Below are 18,418 nucleotides of genomic sequence, written 5' to 3' on the forward strand. Positions count from 1 at the left end.
CATTCGGTCTGAGGAGTGGTGGATGGTGAGGCTCATGTATGGTTGACCACAGATTAGCGATGGTGGGGGAAGAGGTTTTTCTATATCTGGGGTACCATTCCAAAATGTCCGGGATGAAGAGAAATGTGTGGCCAGAGAGCACACAGCCCGGGTCATTTATTTTCAACAGCTTCTTAAATCCCTTGTTTTCTTCCATGAGTATTCACATCTTGTTTTTTGAACACATTCTTAATTGACCCTTGACGCTAAGAACCCGTCCCCAGCTCCTAATTCGTCAAGCTTTCAGAGCCCACACTGTCACTAACTGCACTCCCCTGAAGAAATGTTATTTCATCTTTGGAAAAAGTCTGCGTTCAAGGGCAGGACTCACCGATGGGTCAGTTGCTCTTAATGCATTTTGTACTTTTTGTCTATTTAAGCTGGTCTCTAAATGGTAACACACACAGACCTATGGGCTTTGACAATCCATTTGACTGTTCAGCAATAGAGCAATTGCAGGGATGACATATTTTTGTAGGACCAACCCCAGCAGATAGAATCACACTGGTTCCCCCAACAAATAGCCAATTAAATTTTGATATAATCCAAATAAGCTCTGTGGCGAACACTAGTTTATGATACTTTTGTTCAGCATAATAAGTAAAAAGCTAACTTTAGGCTATAAATGAACTTGGCAAGTTGGCATGATGCCGTTTTGTAGTCTCAACAAACACCTTTTTTAAGTTATTTAAAAGCTTCAAAATTCACGAGAGGGGTATTAACTGACGAATTTTATATCGTAGAAGTGAATGTTAAAATGTCTTAAGCTTGTGTTAACACCAGACCTTATTTTAGGCATCTATCCAAGACCTGTTCAAAAAACACATTGACTTTGAGACGAAGGAACTGGAAGTTCCAAGATTGTAACTCATTTCCGGGTTTTAGGACTCGTTCTTGCAGCACACCATACACACTATTTGTATATATATATACACTAAGGAACATTTATCAATTACGGCACACTAATAGGCAAACAAAACAGTCACACTGAAATTACGATTTCAAATGGGATGGTAATCCCCTTTCTCTTCGTTTCACTATTGAGCTGTTTGTCGTATTTTGTAGTAATGATAATTGTGGGTTGCTGTTTTTGTTGGTTGGTTTGTAATCACACATTTCTGTATTTAGACACAGTTTAGTCCCCAGAAGCCCACTGTCAATTCATGGAAGTTCATTCACAGACCTTTCAATTGAAGGTTTGGTCCGATTCAGTCGACTTGTTGCAACGCAGCATCAAGCAAGTATTGTTACCATGGTTAATTAACAGTAGTTTAATATAGGCATGGATCAAAACAATCAGAAAGGAGTATTTTCCGTGGCCACGCCATACGTTCTTTTTTTATTCTTTAAAGAGACAAGTATACAGTTGCCTGGGGTGCAGCTTCACTTTCACAAACAAACAGCAGGGGTAGTACCCAATATTCTCTCTCCCTCCTGGAGTTTTCTCCACCTCTATTATTCTCCTCCACATCATTTTACGCCATGCTCTCCTCTTCTACAGTTTTCATCCCCCACCGTCAGCCTCCCTATCACAGATTGGAGGCTGCATGACAGACTCAGATGTTCCCTCCCATTAGTTGATTCCTGTAAGTGTCGGCCTAGTTTGGTGGCTTTTGCAGCGCCACCATTCACACGGTCCACTCCTTGACATAAATATCTCACGAGTGCGCTTCTGTCTCCTCCCGTCGCCTACAACGAACACACACACACACACACACCAACATACTGCCGCCGTTAACTCAAGCGTAACCCACACACGGAGGTGCTCTTTAAAACACACCAAAATCTGCCCAAATCTCACTGCGGTCGAGCGGCGCACGGCGACCCGAGACAACGAAAGCAGCACGGTCAGCAAACTGTCTCGGCCCTCCACCTCTCCGCCTCGCCGCCACAGTGCTGAGCTGTGGACTTGTGGCCTGTAAAGAGGTTTAGGTGCAAACAAACAGCCCATTTAGTAGCATCTCTCCTCCATTTAGGCCGTCATTATGGCCCTCAAGGCCCTGGCTCAGCACTGAATTATGAATTAAGTTGTCAGGAGAGCCTCTGCTTATGAGCTGAGGGGGTCATTTAAATTTAATTTGAAAAGGGATTCTGTTAAGAATGTATGCTCAGCAACCTCCTGTGGAAACTTCTCCATCAGAGTGAAGTGGGGGTAAGTACTGACAAGGGCAAATGAAATAAAAATGGCTGGAAGAGCATTGACTAGCTATGATAATGCATAGTGCATGATGGGATGAAAGCTACAAGACACTGACATCGCCAGAAACGGTGTTTGAAATGATTATCAAAGACGGAGTAATCGCCTAGAGTTTATATCTTTTTTTCGTAGACGGGCTGTCTTCGCACGCAGTCTTGCATGAGGTGTTGCTTCACCTCGGAGCATTTAAAGTTCTGCTGCGTTGATGAATAAATAAATTGCAGTGACATTTAAAAATTGCAGAGCTGTACAAAACAAAATGCAGCTGTTAAAAGATCTTACTCGTAAAATAAGTTCCAATGAAGTTTTGCAGTCTCATTAATGTCTTTTCCCCCTCTGAATTTAGCCTCTATTGGTAAATGTAGTGCTTTCTAGCACGCCGTGTAGGATCACCAGCAGGCTGGAATGTTCAATTAGAAATGGTTCAGTTGTGTAACCTAAAATTTGGTCACATGCACAAGCTTGGTCTAGGCGATACACGGCCTGGGGGAACAAGAAACAGAGTTCTTTCCACTGAATAGTAACAAGAGCGTTTGTTTGAGGAGACGGAAGTTGGCTGGATTTGCCTTTGACTCTTTTGATTTGAATTCTTTTCAGGCATCGAACTGCAGTGATTGGTCAAATTGGCAAGCATTCGTCTTCACTGGCACAGAGGCTGAGAGAGCTCGACACGCTGCAACCCAGGAGGCAGAAGTCGACAGAACGCGAGCAAAGGGAGAAAGCATCTTCACTGCGGCGACACGTCGGCAAATTCATTGCCGACGTGTCGCCGGAACACTTTTCCTCGCTTTAACGCGATATTAAATTCAATACTTTCAAATCGCATGACATCACGTTGCTCCACATGAAAATACGTATTTCGATTGTGTTTTTACTTAATTCTGACGTTGTGTGCCTCTTGCGGCGTTTCGCTCTTATCATCTGTATTTTCTCAATGTATTTAGGGTGTTTATGCCGAGCACGTGTTTTTATTGGTGAAGATTTTTTCTTCATTTGCTTGTGTTAAAAAACACAACAATATTGCATTTGGCTCTCTCAGCCACCTTATGTTTGCCAATATTTTTTCACGGAACAATTGCTCCAAAGATTTTTGAAAAAAAATGGCAAGATCCAAGCAAATATGGCGAGGACAGGTCGAATATGCGATTACAAAATCATCAATGGATTGATTTACTGTTATTGTATTCTCTCAACTAGCAGGTGCTTCCTAAAAGTCATATTTAAAGCCATCACAGGTTCTATTCAAACAAATCCCACCTCACTTGACCTTATTGACTCAGATGTGACTCTGAAGGTGTAAACAACCCACAGAGATCAAAACACACAAATGGAAACTAAGTGTTCTTGAATGATTCCTTTCAGGGAAGGAGTTGGAGTGCAGCAGGCAGGCAGTAAAAAAGAAAAAAAAAAAAAAAAAAAAAGGGTCTTTACACCAACTGCCACCATGCATGCAGTATGCAACGCAGACTAACACAGTCCCTCAGGCCTTCCTATCAAAACCTCTGTGTCTTTCATCATTGCGGGAATGTTCAGCAGCACTTTGAAGACACAGACGACTCCTCCGTCTAGGGAGATGTGTGCCGCCGTCTTACATGATCCTCGGAGCCGGCGTCTCCACCGACACCCTTCCAGACGAGACTTTGACTTTCCTACCTTGTCTGCCAGATGTTTGGTCCTGCTGCAGCAACTGTCACCCCCCTTGCAATCCCGGGGGACGTCGGACGGGAGCGTTTGCCAAAGCCGAGGCCATTCAGGAGTCCCTCAGGGACCATTGATCGTCATCAGAAAGGTCTTTGGAAGGGGACTCGCCCCTTCACAGGCTGCTGCCAACAAATTACCCACAGCAATCAATGAACGCGCTGCGTGTGAAGATTCCCTGTTTTTAGAAGTATCTAAAGGCCACTCATCTGATCCGGCTTCATTTGACTTTGTGTTGGCAGTTGTCCTACATTTGCAACTCTTTGACCGCATTAAAATCAAACACCTCTCTCCTCTCTTTTTACATTAATTCACAGTGTTGAACCAGTGAACTTGTTCCAGCCTTCCTTCCATATGCTACCAGTGACCTGGAGGTGTGTTGACGCTCCGGTGCGCCCGGTGGGTGGTCGGTGAACCGCTGACCAGCCAATCGAACGGCCTGTATGGCTAGAAGGAGAGGAAGAGGAGGAGGAGGAGGGCTACTGTGAGGGGGTGACAGTGATGGAGGAAGTGGAGGGGTCGTCCGTCCTGACGCGATGCCATCTTACCGCACAGTAGGATGTGACCTTAACCCCCCTGCTGTCCATTCACACTCCCTTTTTCCTCACCCCGCTTTCAACCCTAACACCCCGTTTGTCATCCGTCCATCCTTCCCCTCTTCACACCCCCTCTACCGCTACCCACTCGACAGTCTGTTTTGGATTGACAGCTCCCAGGGAAAGCGAGGGGGAAGGATAGGAAGGAGGTGGTAGATCCAGACAGTCAGAGCAGGGGAGGAGGACTCACCCTGCAAGCCGGAGGTCTGCCTGCCAGACACAGTATGAACGGATCTCCATGTGTGTGTGTGTGTGTGTGTGTGTGTGTGTGTGTGTGTGTGTGCATGTTTGTGAATGCCAGTGTGTTGTGTTGGAGGGGGAGAAGAAATAAATGAGCAAAAACAGAAAATTGCGTCTTACACGTACTCAACTATCCATTGTATCACTTGTACAAATGCATGAACAACAAACTATATACGAATATAAATGACATCACATATGCCAAATCACAACAGAATAAGCAAATTAATGATATATTCATAATGAAAACGACTGAGCGAGACACAGCTTTGGATGGAGGGATGGAAGGAGGGATGGGAGGGAGGAAGGCGAGAAGGAAGGATAGACGGAGGTGTGGAGGACCACAGCTTCCTACTGCAGAGTGGAGACTGGGACAGGAGGAAGCAGGAGGGGCGTCTGCCATCTCCAACTGTTCCATCCCAACAACATCACACACACAATCTCTCGCTCCTTCCTAATACATGCAGACTCACTGGAGCTGTGCTAAACAGGAACAGCCAAAAGTGAAAAATATGAAACATTTAGTGTGATGATTTAATGGTTTGCTTCAACTGAAGATATGGCGTCACGGCACGCTTACTACTCCGTCGCATACAGATCGGCCCTCATCAATTGACGTCTGAATTTTTCAACGCTCGCCTGTTCTAAAAATGTCCTTGATGTCGCGACTTTCCCGAGTTCCGCTCATCCAAACAACTTCGGCCTCATCACTGCGTTTCCTTGGCGAGCTGTACCCAGCATGCCGTTCTTTTCCTGTTACGGTTATCAATTTCAAGTCAAGAAAGTCGCAGTTTGTCGTAGTGTCGTTTCGTTTTGTGTGAAACCGCTCAGTGAAATACATGTCTCGTTTCACGCAATGTTCATCACCAACGCGGCCGTTAGCTAGCTAGCTAGCTAGCAATGGTAACTTAGCTGTGGTCGACGCACAAACGTAGCGTTATCTCCTCTGATGTGTTTTATGCAGCGACTGTTTTACTCAGCCGGGGAGCGAAAGAACGAGGACAATCTGTTGTTAATGTGAGTACGTCCCGGTAGGAAACACACAGGCATCGTAGCTTCAGCGAGAGACGTCACTTACGCTAGTCTTTCAAATCATGCATTTTCACATTGTTATACTTCAACAGTTTTACGACAAAAACTGCCACTTTCTTGGGGTGCAAAAATCCTCTTTTGAATTGACAAACATCGTATGTGTAGGCTATTTCATGGCACAATTCAAAAGGGATGTTTATCTCTATCGTATATATGTGGGTTTTTTTGGTGGTCAACCGGAAAGGGGCGGGACTTTGCTTCTCCATACCGTTTGGCAGTGTTTAACAGTTAAAAGGGATCCTCTCTCAATATATGACGTCATTGGGTCCTCAGCAACTCAAAGTGAAGTGAAACTCAAATTCTATAAAACTTAACCACGCAATAAACAAAAAAAAACATGCACTTCCCATTCATCACTGATATTAGCCCTTATATGTATAAGTATCTCAATCATTTCCACCATGTGACACCACAGCTTTTACATTCAGGAAAACATACTCTTCTCTGACCGTCCTGAAATCACATCTCTGCGACGGGACGGACATCAGCGAGGGCAACGCGTCGCCGCGAAATACAGCTCCTCCTCCTCCTCCTCCTCCTCCTCCTCCTCCTGCGGTCTGCCTCCCTGGCTGTTACAAAGCCCTCAGCAGCGCAGCAGGTAATGTGTTAGTTGTTGTCTCTTCACACTGCCACCGTTAAAGAGTCTGCTCTTGTGGTCGTAACACTGTGTTCTGAGGTTGTAAAATGGCTACTGGGGTAGAGGTAGAAAGTTCTGGGGGTTTTCCTTTCCAGTACAGGTAGAAGAGGTCAGTTGAGGGGTTGTCTGCTTTTATTGCCAGGCAACCGTCAATGAGATCTGATCAAACCACACCCACACAGTCCCGATGAAGCTAGGGTTGGTCATCTTGAAAAACTTGCAAGAGTACGCTAGATTTAAAGAATTATCCAACCAAAAAGCCCAGCCCAGTGTTGCCATCGATCAAAGTAGCTAGCAGCACTAGCTCCAAAAGTCACTAGGTCTAGCAAAAAAGTCGCCAAGTCAGCAACACCGACAGCCCGTCCCTTCAGGCCTCCCTCCACAGCCAAAGAAGATCACCAACCCTAGCTTTAAACTCTTAATATTAGCTTAGTTTGGGGTTGCTTTCTCAGAGTTGTTGCTTATTTATTTACGTAAATAAGTTGAAGCCGAAAAAAATGTATATAATTTTAAAGGGCTGTCTTTTTTCTTTCCACCCTGGTCGATGGTTTTGTTTGATACTAGCAGATTGTTGATGCTTGTTGGTAGAAAGGAATTGTGGGCATTGTGGTTGCTGGCTGGCTGCGCTGGGGTAGCATTACAGTTTATCTTTATATATCTCTATATACAGTATAGTGCGAAGTTTAAAGACAACTACAGAACCAAGACAAAACCTGACAAGAGGAGCGGCACTCGGAGAAAGAAAAGTCGCAATTACAAATCTGTCTACTTCTTCAGCACCACGCACAGCGGCGGCATGGATTTATCAATCCACAGCACCGCTAAGCTACTGATGTCTCAGAGCCATGGTCAGAGCCATAGATTCTAACTTGCACAAACCTCAGATAAAGGAGTCAGTCAAGACTAGACGAACACATTAACTGAACAACCTCTCTGGCCCTGCCCTCCCTCTGTAAGTAGGGGATGGAGGTTAACAGGGGGATGCATTTTTTGTCATTCAAGGGGATGGATTCCTCCCCCCCCACCCCTTAAAATCACCTACTACATTGTTACTACCACTCCCTGGTAAGATGTTAGTAGTGGTACTTACTATGTGCACTGACAATGACGTTGGATCTAATCTAATCTGTGGTTAGGTAGTAGAAACGCCAGTGACTGAACACGCTTGAATGGAGACTAACAAAAACAAAAGTCAAAACTCGCTCTTCACTGCGGGTAAAGGCGAAGCAGGACGGAGCTTGAAAAAGTGTGCGTGCTAAGCTGACTGTCACTGAATGATTAAGGGTAAGAAATATAGCGCAGTGCTGCTATAGCGCTGCATGCTGGGAGAGTGGAACCAAGGAGGGCAGTGGTTAAGGAGCTTAAGGTGGTCCGGCTCGGTCGGGATCCAGAAGCCTTGCACTGAGCCGCACTCCTCTCTACCTGCATGTTGCTACGCGTTACATAAAGAGTCTTGATAAGCTTCTTTATCGAATTGTTTGGTAAGCTGCCGTGGACGACCGGTCTGCTTACATCCCTCCCAGTCATAGATTTGCATAAAATTAAAGAATGAAAAAAGATTGCAGTGAGTAAAAACAGTTTATGGGGGGAAGGGGATTGGACTTTTATATAGCTTTCATATAAGAATTGTTGTGCGACATATGAACACTGAAGAGGAGATACCGTTTGCCATTTGGTGTTGTGCTTGTACCCCCGGCGGGCCAGACAGTGCCATAAGTGAGCTATTATTAGCGCAGGACATCCTCATGGAGCTGAGCCCCTCAGCCTGGCAGGGCCTCACTCACACTCACTGCATTGAACTTCAAAGGATCATCAAGAATAAGGTTCAAAATATGTCACCGTGCTGCTTCAAAATCAGTTTGAAATCCCCAAAGAGAACGAGGTCAGTGTGAATGTGACATCCTCACATACGTGTGCAACCATTACCAGTAGCAGCAGGGGGGGGGGGGTGAAAAGCGTCCGTCAGCACGCGCCTCATTCTTTGCGTTCACCGTCTCTCTTTTACCCTTTTCCAGTGGCGAAAAACGGCAAGACCTTTTCTTTTGACATTTGTCATCCCGGTGCTATTATGTGCTTTCTAATTGGATGAAGAGGCAGACTCGGGGGGCCAGCCTCTGGCAGGAAGAGGTGAGATGCTTTACTGAAGTGAAGCTGTGATCTTCTACCTCGGCCTGTTGGCAGGTCTGTGGCCTGTGACGGGGGCGGGGCGCTTATTTTTTGGGGGTTTTGTTGGGGATCCTTGATTTGCAGTCGGAGCAGCCCACATCATTACGGTATTTCAGTTCAAATGGAATATCAGATTTGTACTCCAGGATGGTAAAACAAAATAGCTTTCAAGATTAGCAATGCTGTTCACGCTAACTTGCTACCCTACCTGTGGTCAGTGAGTGAGAAATCGTCATCCTTTATAGTTTCAGAATGATGAAAACAGTTGGAGAACAAGTAGATGTAGGATCCACAGGAGGACGTTACTTGACTATTCATTTAACTTTGACATGTAGATATTGGTAGAATGCCTCTTTAGCATTTATTGAGTTATTTCACACCACGAGCCGCCCAACCACAAGTTGTCTCTTTTAACCAATTCACCAAGAGTAACTCCGGCCTAAGTGCCTTGCTCAAGGGCACCTTGACTGGTTTTCCATCGGGAGCTAGAGAGACCTTTGGTCCCTTTCAACTCCCTGATGGTTTCAGGATTCAGACGGACAACCTTCTGATCCCAAGCCAATTTCTCCAACCTCTTAGGCCCTTTCATTACAACCTGGGAGAAGAGCTTTCATCAGACTCCCCTTGGAGATGAAAGCAGCGACTGTTTGTGCTCTTTTTTTTTTTTTGTACCTGCGGTTACACCTCGATTTGACGCCAGGGACCATAACCTGGACGGAGGAGGCCTCCGTCAGCCGGCAGAAGAGGAAGCTCCGGTTCTGTGTGCACACCAAAGTGTCTAACGGTAAGAAACGGCCTTTATTACCTCGCCCTGACCTTCACATCTCCACAGACGGAGCGGGGCTGCGTTGCACTCAGGCAATCTCGCAAGCGGCTCGACCCGCGGGCTTTCAACGAGCCCTGAAAAATAAAGATGGGAAAATCTAATGCCAATGTCTACAACATTAATAACTCCTTGTCCCGGCAGACACAAATAGAAAGAACAGGCTGGGTCGGGAACATCAGAATGCTCTTACCTAAGACGAATTATCGTAGCTATTCCAGAGGAGCATTTGCCTGCTACGATGGATATTTTCAGGATGAGTAAGAGGAAGCCAAGTTGATCAGAAAAGCTCTCTCTGCAGTCCCCTCCTCTGAGGTCACCGTGATTACACGGCTCCTCGCAGAGCTCCTCCCGGCGCCGGTGTGCTAACACTGCCATCTACCGTCGGACAACGGGAATCTGCCGGAGCCCAACGGATCACCTCCAGCAGACCCGCCGGGCCCACGCAGCTCATGAGTAAGCGAGCACTCCACACTGGCAGCAACAACATTTGGCAACATTCCGGCTCTCGGTGTGCTCATTAACTGCTGCAGGTGTAAAATAGCAAATACATAAATAACACGTCCGTTAAGACAACTGCTATATTCCAGGATTAGTACGGCAGTCATATCATTATCACCTGTAGTGAGTTCAGCAAAACCTAGAAATCTTTTATGGAAACGTTTGAAGTTATGGACACAGATGGTTCTCACTCTAAATCTTACCATTTCCTTCGAGTTCATTACGAGTTCTACGAGCGATATTTTCAAATCGCACGCGCTGACACAGCTGCAGGGGAAATATTTAATGTGAGCTTCCGTCTCGCGTGTTGCAGTACATTGAAGTACGCGACACAATGGATGAGTCTTCATCGTGACGCGGTGTGTGGGCCGCTGGGACGCAGCTCCTCATCTTCTGAGGCTGCTAGTGGGTGTTTCGGTGCTTGAGGGAGGGGCTTGTGGGTAGTTTACTTACTATTTAAGAATCACACTTTGACTTTGCTTGACGTTGAAAAAAGGCCTACTTTTACTGATCCTTTAAGTCAAAGTTCAGGACTCATTTTAAGATAATATTACGTTGTATCCATGACAGCCTAGATATTACATGGTCGTGTAACGCAGAGGTGAAATCTTTGGGTTTTGCCAACCTTAAAACCTACACAATGTGTTTGGAAAAAACTATTTATTTATATAATACAACACATATCGGATGAAAGAACACTTTATGATACAAGACGACAGATAAACTGCAAGGGTAACTTTCAAGGGTATCCTCATAAAGGCTCGTTCCGGGAGCCGCTCTGCATTTGGGTGTCACAGGCCGAGGATGAAGCGCTCCACCTTCGCCATGTAGGCTGCTTTCAGGTAGCGCTGCAGCTCGCTTTTCTTCGCCCACAGAAGAGGAGCGCTTGGGGCCGCGGGGGGCCCGCTGTCTGACAGGACGGCTTTGAAGAAGAACACCTTTGTTCCGACCGTGCTCTCCGTCCGAGCGGCTTTGGGCAGTTTGTACTTGTACACTCCGCAGGGGGCGTTGCCGAGGAAAGTCGCCTTGAGACCGGCTGCTGGGGGAAGAGAGAACAGGGTGTGAGCTCGTCCGGCTGGAGACTACAAGGTGAGCTGAAGCGCAGATGTTCCCAAGCTGAACGCAGACGCTGCACTTGTTACATTTTTGCCATATTGAGCGCGGCGTTACCCCGATACTGTCGTTTCCCATCCTCCGCTGTGACTTTTCTCAATGACGTTTTAATCAAACCTCATGTCCTCTGAATCACGTGCTCCCAGCTGGCCTGAACGTGCGGAGGAAGGAGCCGACGCGGCCGTGTTAAGAGATCCGTCTGGCTGTATTAAAAATGGATCGACCCCTGCCACAGTGAGGCACTTTAAATAAAAACCCTCCGCCGAACGGCACGCGTTAATGTCAAGTGGAAAGTCTTAATGGGGAGTGATTGATGGAGTTGGCACATTAATCGTTCATGAGCGGTGTTGTGGAACAGTTTAACATGCTCCGTCACTGGCGCTTTGTTTAAATGCTTAGGAGCTTAAAAGGCTCGGTTTCCGTCAGGAGCGAGAGAGAGAGAGAGAGAGAGAGAGAGAGAGAGAGAGAGAGAGAGAGAGAGAGAGAGAGAGAGAGAGAGAGAGACAAAAGAAGACGAATGTTAAACATCTGGTGGGATGGATCATTACTGGTCCACGTGTTGGCCAGCTGTGACCCCAAACGTCCGTCCTGCCGTCTGCCGCTGCAGCCTCATCTTTGGAGGTCTAAGCGCGGATGCGACGACATGCTGCAGTGTGATTGGCGAAAACGCCGGTTGGAGGTCTGAAGGACGGTTGCAGCGCAAGCAGCTATTCTGGATAAGATCGCATCAAACTTTAATGATCCGGAGGATGAAAGTGGGTCACGACAGCTAGAAGAGATTTGGATGTAGATACGGTGATAACGCAGCAAATGGAGCGTGTTGACAATAAAACAACCTATAAAAGCTGATGTTTAGGATATGGATGGAGCCTTATATGCTGCCGCAAGCGACGACTTTGAGGCTAATCGAAATACATTATGACCAATTTCCACGCGTCCTTCTCACACTGCAGTATCCTTTTATTGACAGTTAATATTTTCCTAAAAAAGCTGCTATATTGACCGTAAATTAAAAAGGTGAGGCAGTAAAGCTCGGCGCTTTAAGATGAGAATAAAACATCATAAAGTATAAAGTGCAATGGGCGCAACAGTGATTTTAAGTAGCGTTAGGGCATTGATAGAGCTTAATAATCAATTTCTTTATAATGACACGAATGTGTATACATAAAGGGAATAACATTCATAAAGTTACAGTTTACTAGGAAAGCTGTGGACTTTAATTGACAATATGAAAATAATTCTATATCTCTGGAGAACAGATCTATGCACATATCTGCACATGGGACTTTACATTTCTGATTCAAACCATCGTTGTCTATTGTTTTGAAAGACTTTAATACTTTGCTAAATGCTCATTTTGATGGTTTAAAAACAGCGGACTGAATATCAGCACAAAACGTCAGCAGCTTCCTTCAAACAGCCTCGTTACCTGGCAGGGAAGCGAGGGCTCTCTCGGCCGTCTGCCGCAGCGTTTCTCCTTCCTGCCACCGGGTCTGAGGCAGCAGCCACAGCTTCTCGCCGCCGACCTGCTGCTCGGCCAGGAGGAACAGCGAGTCGGCCAGGCAGCGCTCCAACGAGGTCACGTCCTTATCCGCGTCATCTAAACAGGAGACAGGAACGTCAGCCGCCACTCGACGCCATCCAATCTCTTGCTACTGTACGGCAAACTTTGACACAAACTTTGGAAATGTCAACTGGGAATAAAATGCAAATTGGGAGTGCTGGAGCGAATAGATTTCCTGAATGTCAAAAAAAGAAGAGAAAGTTTAATCTTGCACTGAAAGTAATACAAGTCTCTTTCCTCCCTGGTAATTTCCTTTAAACCCACATGTGTGCGACGCCTTCAGATTATTTCAATTTCTTTTCCATTCTGTTTCACTTGATTAATGATTGGAGCGAGACTAAAGACTGAATACTATCAGATACTTCACCATTTGTAATACTTAAAGGGCCAGTGTGTTGCATTTCTGGAGATGTATTAGCAGAGATGGAATATCATATTCAGAACTAAGTTTTCATTAGTGAATAATCACCTGAAACTACTAATTGTTGTGTTTTTGTTGGCTTAGAAAAGGCTATTTATTTCTACGTAGGGAGCAGGGCCTCTTCTACGGAGTCCGCCATGTTTCTACAGTAGCCCAGAAGGGACAAACCAAACTGGCTCACCACAGTTCTCTTACACGGATTGGTATTAAGTTGGTTGCAATCTGCAACCACACCTCTAGATGCCCCTCACATCTTGCACACTGTCCCTTTAAGTAGAATTCCATAGCACTGTACACTCCGGTATACTTGTTCAGCCCACTGGACAAACAGTTCCTCCCTTTTCCCCATGCTGACCTGTGACCCTCGGCGTTGGCTGGAAGCTCTTCATCTTCTGCTCCCAGGAGTCTTCCAGGTCCTGAGCCAACACGATCTCCTGGTCCCCGCGGTCGTCCTCCTCATCCGAGTCGTAGTCGTCCGCCTGCTTGCGGCTCATCCTCTCGGCGTCCTCCAGCAGCCGCAGCTCGTGGTCCGACAGCAAGCTTTTCTCCAGCTCCATCTGAAAACCAAGTCGGGTCAGGTCTCCGTCTCAAATTCAAGGACCCTTCGCATGCCTCTATTTTACCGGGCCGATTAGGAAACCTTTGCTGTCTGATGACAGGAGCAATGGGAATGTCATCTACCTCATATCCTTCTGCAGCTAAACATTACTGCTGACGTCACAATAACTTAATCACAATAATCCTAAATTACTTATAAATACTGTACTTGTACACTGACGCAAATCAAATGTTACTCCAATGAACCTCGCGGTATATGAAGTCTGATAAAATAATGTTTTTCAAATAAACCATTCATTTGCTTCAGATCCCAATTTGAGACGGACTGTTTGCCTTTTTGTTATTCATTCAGGCAACAGAAATATTACAATGTTTTATTTCAGGATATGATGCGAATAAAAGGAATCAAATAATAAAGATTGTCAAGCTTGAATTTGAACATCTGGCTCAACTTTCCCCTCTTGACTGCACAGTTTCAACAATTGTTATGTGCTGGAAATGACAGCTTTCTCATTAATGGAGGGGGAGAAATCCAAGCAGACAGGACTCACTGATCATAGCAGATTAATTCAAAATATGAATTGATTCTATAAACTGAACACACTGTTAGATCATCGTATTTACAGTATTTGACTTCAAGAGCCTCCCCACGAGATTAGAGAGTTTTAAATCAAATGTTACTCGTAATAAGTGACATTCATCACACATATGTCAATTTATTAAATAAATGCGGGTGTTACCCAAGACTCTGAGACCCATTAGACCTATTTGGGAATCACATGTGCCACTGCATGTGTTTTTATCATGGTCACATGCTGCTTTTGGAAATATGTTTTACCAAAATTGGTGCCTCAACAGTATTTTGATGGTAAACATGGTCACATGCTGTACGGCACAGATAACTCATCATGTCAGGGTCTACACCTGTGTCGTGCTGAACAAACGCACCTGGCGCATCATCTGCCTGAACTGCTGCTCTATCGGGGTGCAGTCCGCTGAAATGACCGGAAGCCTTTGCAGACACACGGCTGCCATCAAAGTCCACGGAGAACGAGCTCTTTCCGTCACACTTTGGGTCAGCAAAGTCGCCCGACAAACAGAAGTGCTGGAAAACTGACGGAACCCCGCGTTCCCGACCGCTGTCTTGCTAAAGCAAGACAGAAACTGTAAGAGAGACCGACTGGCCATCCTTCTACAGGGCGCAGCCATCTTTTTTGCTACATTTAATGTCCATCCAAAAAAATTCTAATCGTGGAAACTCCTTATGAAAACAGCCTAGGGTTATAAATGTCGGAAGGAGGGTTTTCAACCACGTCGTTCCCTGCGGTGGCACAAATTACCACTAATACCCGATTTTAAGTGTTCTCCTTTCGGTTCTCTAAAGCCAGAAAGTCAGAATAATTGTAATTTGAAGGCATCAAGTAGGTGTTCACCAGAATAATCTTATATTTACGACGGTTTATGAGGCAGTGAAGGCAGCATGTTTCTACTTCTACCCACAATTCCGTGCAGCAAGACGAACGATCTATTCAGATAAAAGTGTGGGGGGGAACTGATATTGATAAACTTTATAAAAACACTCATCTCACTCTACGTACTACGGAGATGCATTTTAACATTAAAAAAAATGTATTTTACGATCCACTTTACAAGTGACAACTGTATTTATCGTGTAATAATAATGTATATAGCGTAATGATTATCATGCCCCCCCCTCAAAAATAAATATATCCCTGGTCTGGTCAGACCTTCAATGTCACATTTGTTGTGTGTGAAGTAGCTAAGTTTCTGAAAGCGAATTTGTATCTTAATATATTAAACATGTATAAATTAAATTGTACATTAGTTAGTTCTTTGAGTAACGTGTGCCGACAGCTGTCTGCCTCCCTAAATGCGAGTGGAAGCTCCCTGAAAGTGTTCTATGGGTATGTTTTACTAGCATCCTTGTTAGCTAACGGCTAACACTTAGTTCTGATGAAGTCAGTCTGCTGCATGCTGAATGTTACGTAGCAATGGGTTTTTGTACAACATTGTACTTAATGTCCGGATGACACTTGTTTTGATCGTAGCAGTCAACAGTTTTTAGCTGATTGACAAGCCGCACTGGTTTAGGACGATGGTGCTAATGCGATTTTGTGTTTACACTTGTGGAAGCATTGGCTTGCAGCGAACACTGTGTACCAGTGCAGCCAGACTTCAGGAGACCGCAGCATCCACCACAGACTCTGGGAAACCCTCCAGAGAGTCCAGGTCAGTCAACGCCACACACGCTCATGCACATGTTCGTGGACTGAGAGAATAATTCTGGATTCGTTCTTGTATTTTCCCCTGTTAATGTATGTGTTTGCTTACTGCATTTTAATCCTCCAGCCATTTTCCTCCAATGATTGGCCAGGAGAGTTCACTGAGATGGGGTGGAAAGAAGTTTGAGGAGTTACCAATCGCTCACATTAAAGCCACATACAACAAGTAAGTGGAATCTGCAAAGGTGACAACAAAACAGTGATTCACTAAGATCATATTCATCCTCAAATCAGTAAGGAAAGGTAAGGTTGCTGGATCCCAAATTGTACTAGTGGGAAATAATATGAACATAAAACTGAGTGGATCCGTTTTACAGCAGATGTACTGACTTTCTGACTTGCTGGAACATCATTAATGTTATTAGTTCCACCTTTTTTTTTCTGCTATGACAAGCCAAACATTTTTTCTGTAAAGAAACAATCTCTCAATGTTTTTGCAGTTTTCAAACCAGCTTTTTATTTTACCATCTTAAAATGTCTACAAACCAGAGGATCAGCTTCATTAGTTCTTCCTGGTGGACTGAGTGAATATACATTTGTAGCTTCACACAACAGAAAAGGCCCTTAGCCCTGATTAGACAATGCATGGTTTATTATTATTTTATTTAAATGCTAATCAAAATCAAAATGCCAGCTAAGTAAACTGTCCTGTCCTGCACCAGCACACACATCCAGCTGACGGAGAGCACGGGGCAGTCGATGGTCCGGACGTCCTGCGGAACAGAGGGCTTCAAGAACATCAAGAAGTCGACGCCCATCGCTGCTCAGACTGCGGGCATCTCCGCTGCTGCGGTACGTTTCTCATGCGGTACTCTGACCATGTGATCACATACCTCCTCCATCTGTTTGAGCTCCTTTCAACAGGATCGGAGGGAGTCTGGTTTCCTCCTGAGCTAAACTCCATAACCATTAGTCCATCTACGGCACGTAAGCTGAAGGGCTTTTCAAGCTGCTTTATAATAAAGTGACTTGTAGCGTTTTTAGAGCATCATCGGTGCCTCTGCCATTATAACTAATTTATGATGAATATTAAACGTTTGTTGCAGGTAAGCCGCCCTCACCGAGGAGTGCAGCCGTCGGTGTTAAGCGCTCATTTAGACTTTCTAAGAAGGCTGCTGGCTGACGGGGTTAAGGTCACCCTGGAGAAGTGAGGCGTGTTATCACGATGCTACCATAGCTTTTACCCCATGGGCAGATTATTCTGATCTGCTGTTATTAGATGTTCGAGAGCAGAACATGGAAATATGGTGACTACATTTTAAAAGCCTCATCTGTTGTTTTTGTTAGTGACTGAAAGCCCAGATGGGAAACGACCAAAATCCCCAAATAGATTCGAGGTTTACCAGTCGTGCCGGTCTGAAAATATTGATTAAAATGCCAATCAAGGTTCCCACGGTGTTGTTGTGAATGAAGGTCTAAAACCAAAAGCTGTTCCGCTTTTAGACGAATAAAAGCAGCAAATCCTCACGGTTGTGAAGCTGCAACTCGTGCATGTTTGGCGTTGATGGACCGATCGCTTTAGCTCTAATCAACCAGTTGTAATGTACAGTAACAAAATGTTGATGGTATTTATGTATTTAGTCATGTATAAAGATGTTTTACAAGCATTAAGACAATGCAGTCCAGTTAGTTTTCTAGTGTTTCTGAATAGCCGAGTCAGGTTGATGGATGACATCAGTCCTCTGTGCGTCTCCTCCCAACAGAAAGCCACAGCGAAGGGAGTGACCTTTGTCCGAGTCGTGGTCAAAGGTCTCGGTCCTGGACGTCTGGTGAGCAGAAAACCTGTTTCTATTGTGCTTCGTTTAGCCTGGTGATCCCATTAAAGTGCATCTTTAGGCCCCCAAAACGTCTCATTCAACCTTTAGAAGTCTTGAACGTTGTTACGTAATACTTGATTATTTAAGTTAGTCTATCAATTATCTGAAAGAAGTGAGAAATTGTCATCGCCATTTCCCAGTGCTCCCATGCAAGGTTTTCAATATTAAACCGATTAAAGCAGCAAATCCTCAGTTAATTGCTTAATTGGTGCAAATTTCATCAGCAAAATTGGCCTCATATTTCAAAGTTACAGGATAGCACATGAAAGTATGCAAAGAGCACAGTGAGATCATGTGTTGTGTGTTAATAACCCAATCACTGCATGAAGAAAGAAGACACAGACATCAGCTTCCATAATGAATGAATGAATGAATGAATGTACTTTTCCTCCGTTGGGCAGTCGGCGATCAAAGGCCTGACGATGGGAGGCCTGGAGGTGGTATCGATCACCGACAACACCCCCGTGCCGCACAACGGATGCCGCCCGCGCAAAGCCAGGAGGACGTGATCTCCGTCCACCAGAACGCACTGCGCCGGGAGGAAGCGGCTGTGTTGTAATAAGCTAATAAAGGTTGTTTTGTTTTTTTTGTAACCTTCCCGGCTCCGAGCTTGAACCTTCACATAATTTCATCGGCGGAAAAAATAAATAATT

The 18,418-nt window shown here is 45.1% G+C and overlaps 2 protein-coding genes across 3 annotated transcripts; one reads left to right on the forward strand and one right to left on the reverse strand.

Annotated features, from left to right (window-relative positions):
- Positions 1 to 10,632: 10,632 nt before the first annotated feature.
- On the reverse strand, positions 10,633 to 14,869 carry mrpl46 (mitochondrial ribosomal protein L46). 2 transcript variants are annotated; one of them, XM_068730649.1, is made up of 4 exons: positions 14,594 to 14,869; positions 13,443 to 13,644; positions 12,532 to 12,702; positions 10,633 to 11,025 (listed from the first exon to the last, which is right to left on the reverse strand). In XM_068730649.1, the coding sequence occupies exons 1-4, from the start codon at positions 14,852 to 14,854 to the stop codon at positions 10,781 to 10,783; spliced, it is 879 nt and encodes a 292-aa protein (XP_068586750.1). In that variant the 5' UTR covers positions 14,855 to 14,869; the 3' UTR covers positions 10,633 to 10,780. The 2 variants fall into 2 exon arrangements, with proteins under 2 accessions (XP_068586750.1, XP_068586749.1); XM_068730648.1 differs by having other exon boundaries at positions 10,633 to 11,028.
- Positions 14,870 to 15,392: 523 nt separating this feature from the next.
- On the forward strand, positions 15,393 to 18,358 carry mrps11 (mitochondrial ribosomal protein S11). The gene is made up of 6 exons (XM_068730249.1): positions 15,393 to 15,570; positions 15,800 to 15,895; positions 16,016 to 16,114; positions 16,611 to 16,740; positions 17,652 to 17,717; positions 18,167 to 18,358. The coding sequence occupies exons 1-6, from the start codon at positions 15,467 to 15,469 to the stop codon at positions 18,272 to 18,274; spliced, it is 603 nt and encodes a 200-aa protein (XP_068586350.1). The 5' UTR covers positions 15,393 to 15,466; the 3' UTR covers positions 18,275 to 18,358.
- Positions 18,359 to 18,418: the final 60 nt, after the last annotated feature.

The sequence above is a fragment of the Cebidichthys violaceus genome, unplaced genomic scaffold, assembly GCF_023349555.1.
Source record: "Cebidichthys violaceus isolate CVI_PGR_0920_01 unplaced genomic scaffold, fCebVio1.0.p SCAF_5, whole genome shotgun sequence".
NCBI classification, from domain to species: domain Eukaryota; kingdom Metazoa; phylum Chordata; class Actinopteri; order Perciformes; family Stichaeidae; genus Cebidichthys; species Cebidichthys violaceus.

What these genes read in the sequence shown, in the direction of transcription:
- mrpl46 (XM_068730648.1), bottom strand. Translation starts at nt 14,854, where the DNA reads ATGGCTGCGCCCTGTAGAAGGATGGCCAGTCGGTCTCTCTTACAGTTT. An exon ending in GCCAACGCCGAGGGTCACAG is followed by an intron (nt 12,703 to 13,442) that starts GTCAGCATGGGG and finishes TCTCCTGTTTAG; the next exon opens with ATGACGCGGATAAGGACGTG. An exon ending in AGCCCTCGCTTCCCTGCCAG is followed by an intron (nt 11,029 to 12,531) that starts GTAACGAGGCTG and finishes CTCTTCCCCCAG; the next exon opens with CAGCCGGTCTCAAGGCGACT.
- mrps11 (XM_068730249.1), top strand. Translation starts at nt 15,467, where the DNA reads ATGTATAAATTAAATTGTACATTAGTTAGTTCTTTGAGTAACGTGTGC. An exon ending in TCCCTGAAAGTGTTCTATGG is followed by an intron (nt 15,571 to 15,799) that starts GTATGTTTTACT and finishes CACTTGTGGAAG; the next exon opens with CATTGGCTTGCAGCGAACAC. An exon ending in GTCTCGGTCCTGGACGTCTG is followed by an intron (nt 17,718 to 18,166) that starts GTGAGCAGAAAA and finishes TCCGTTGGGCAG; the next exon opens with TCGGCGATCAAAGGCCTGAC.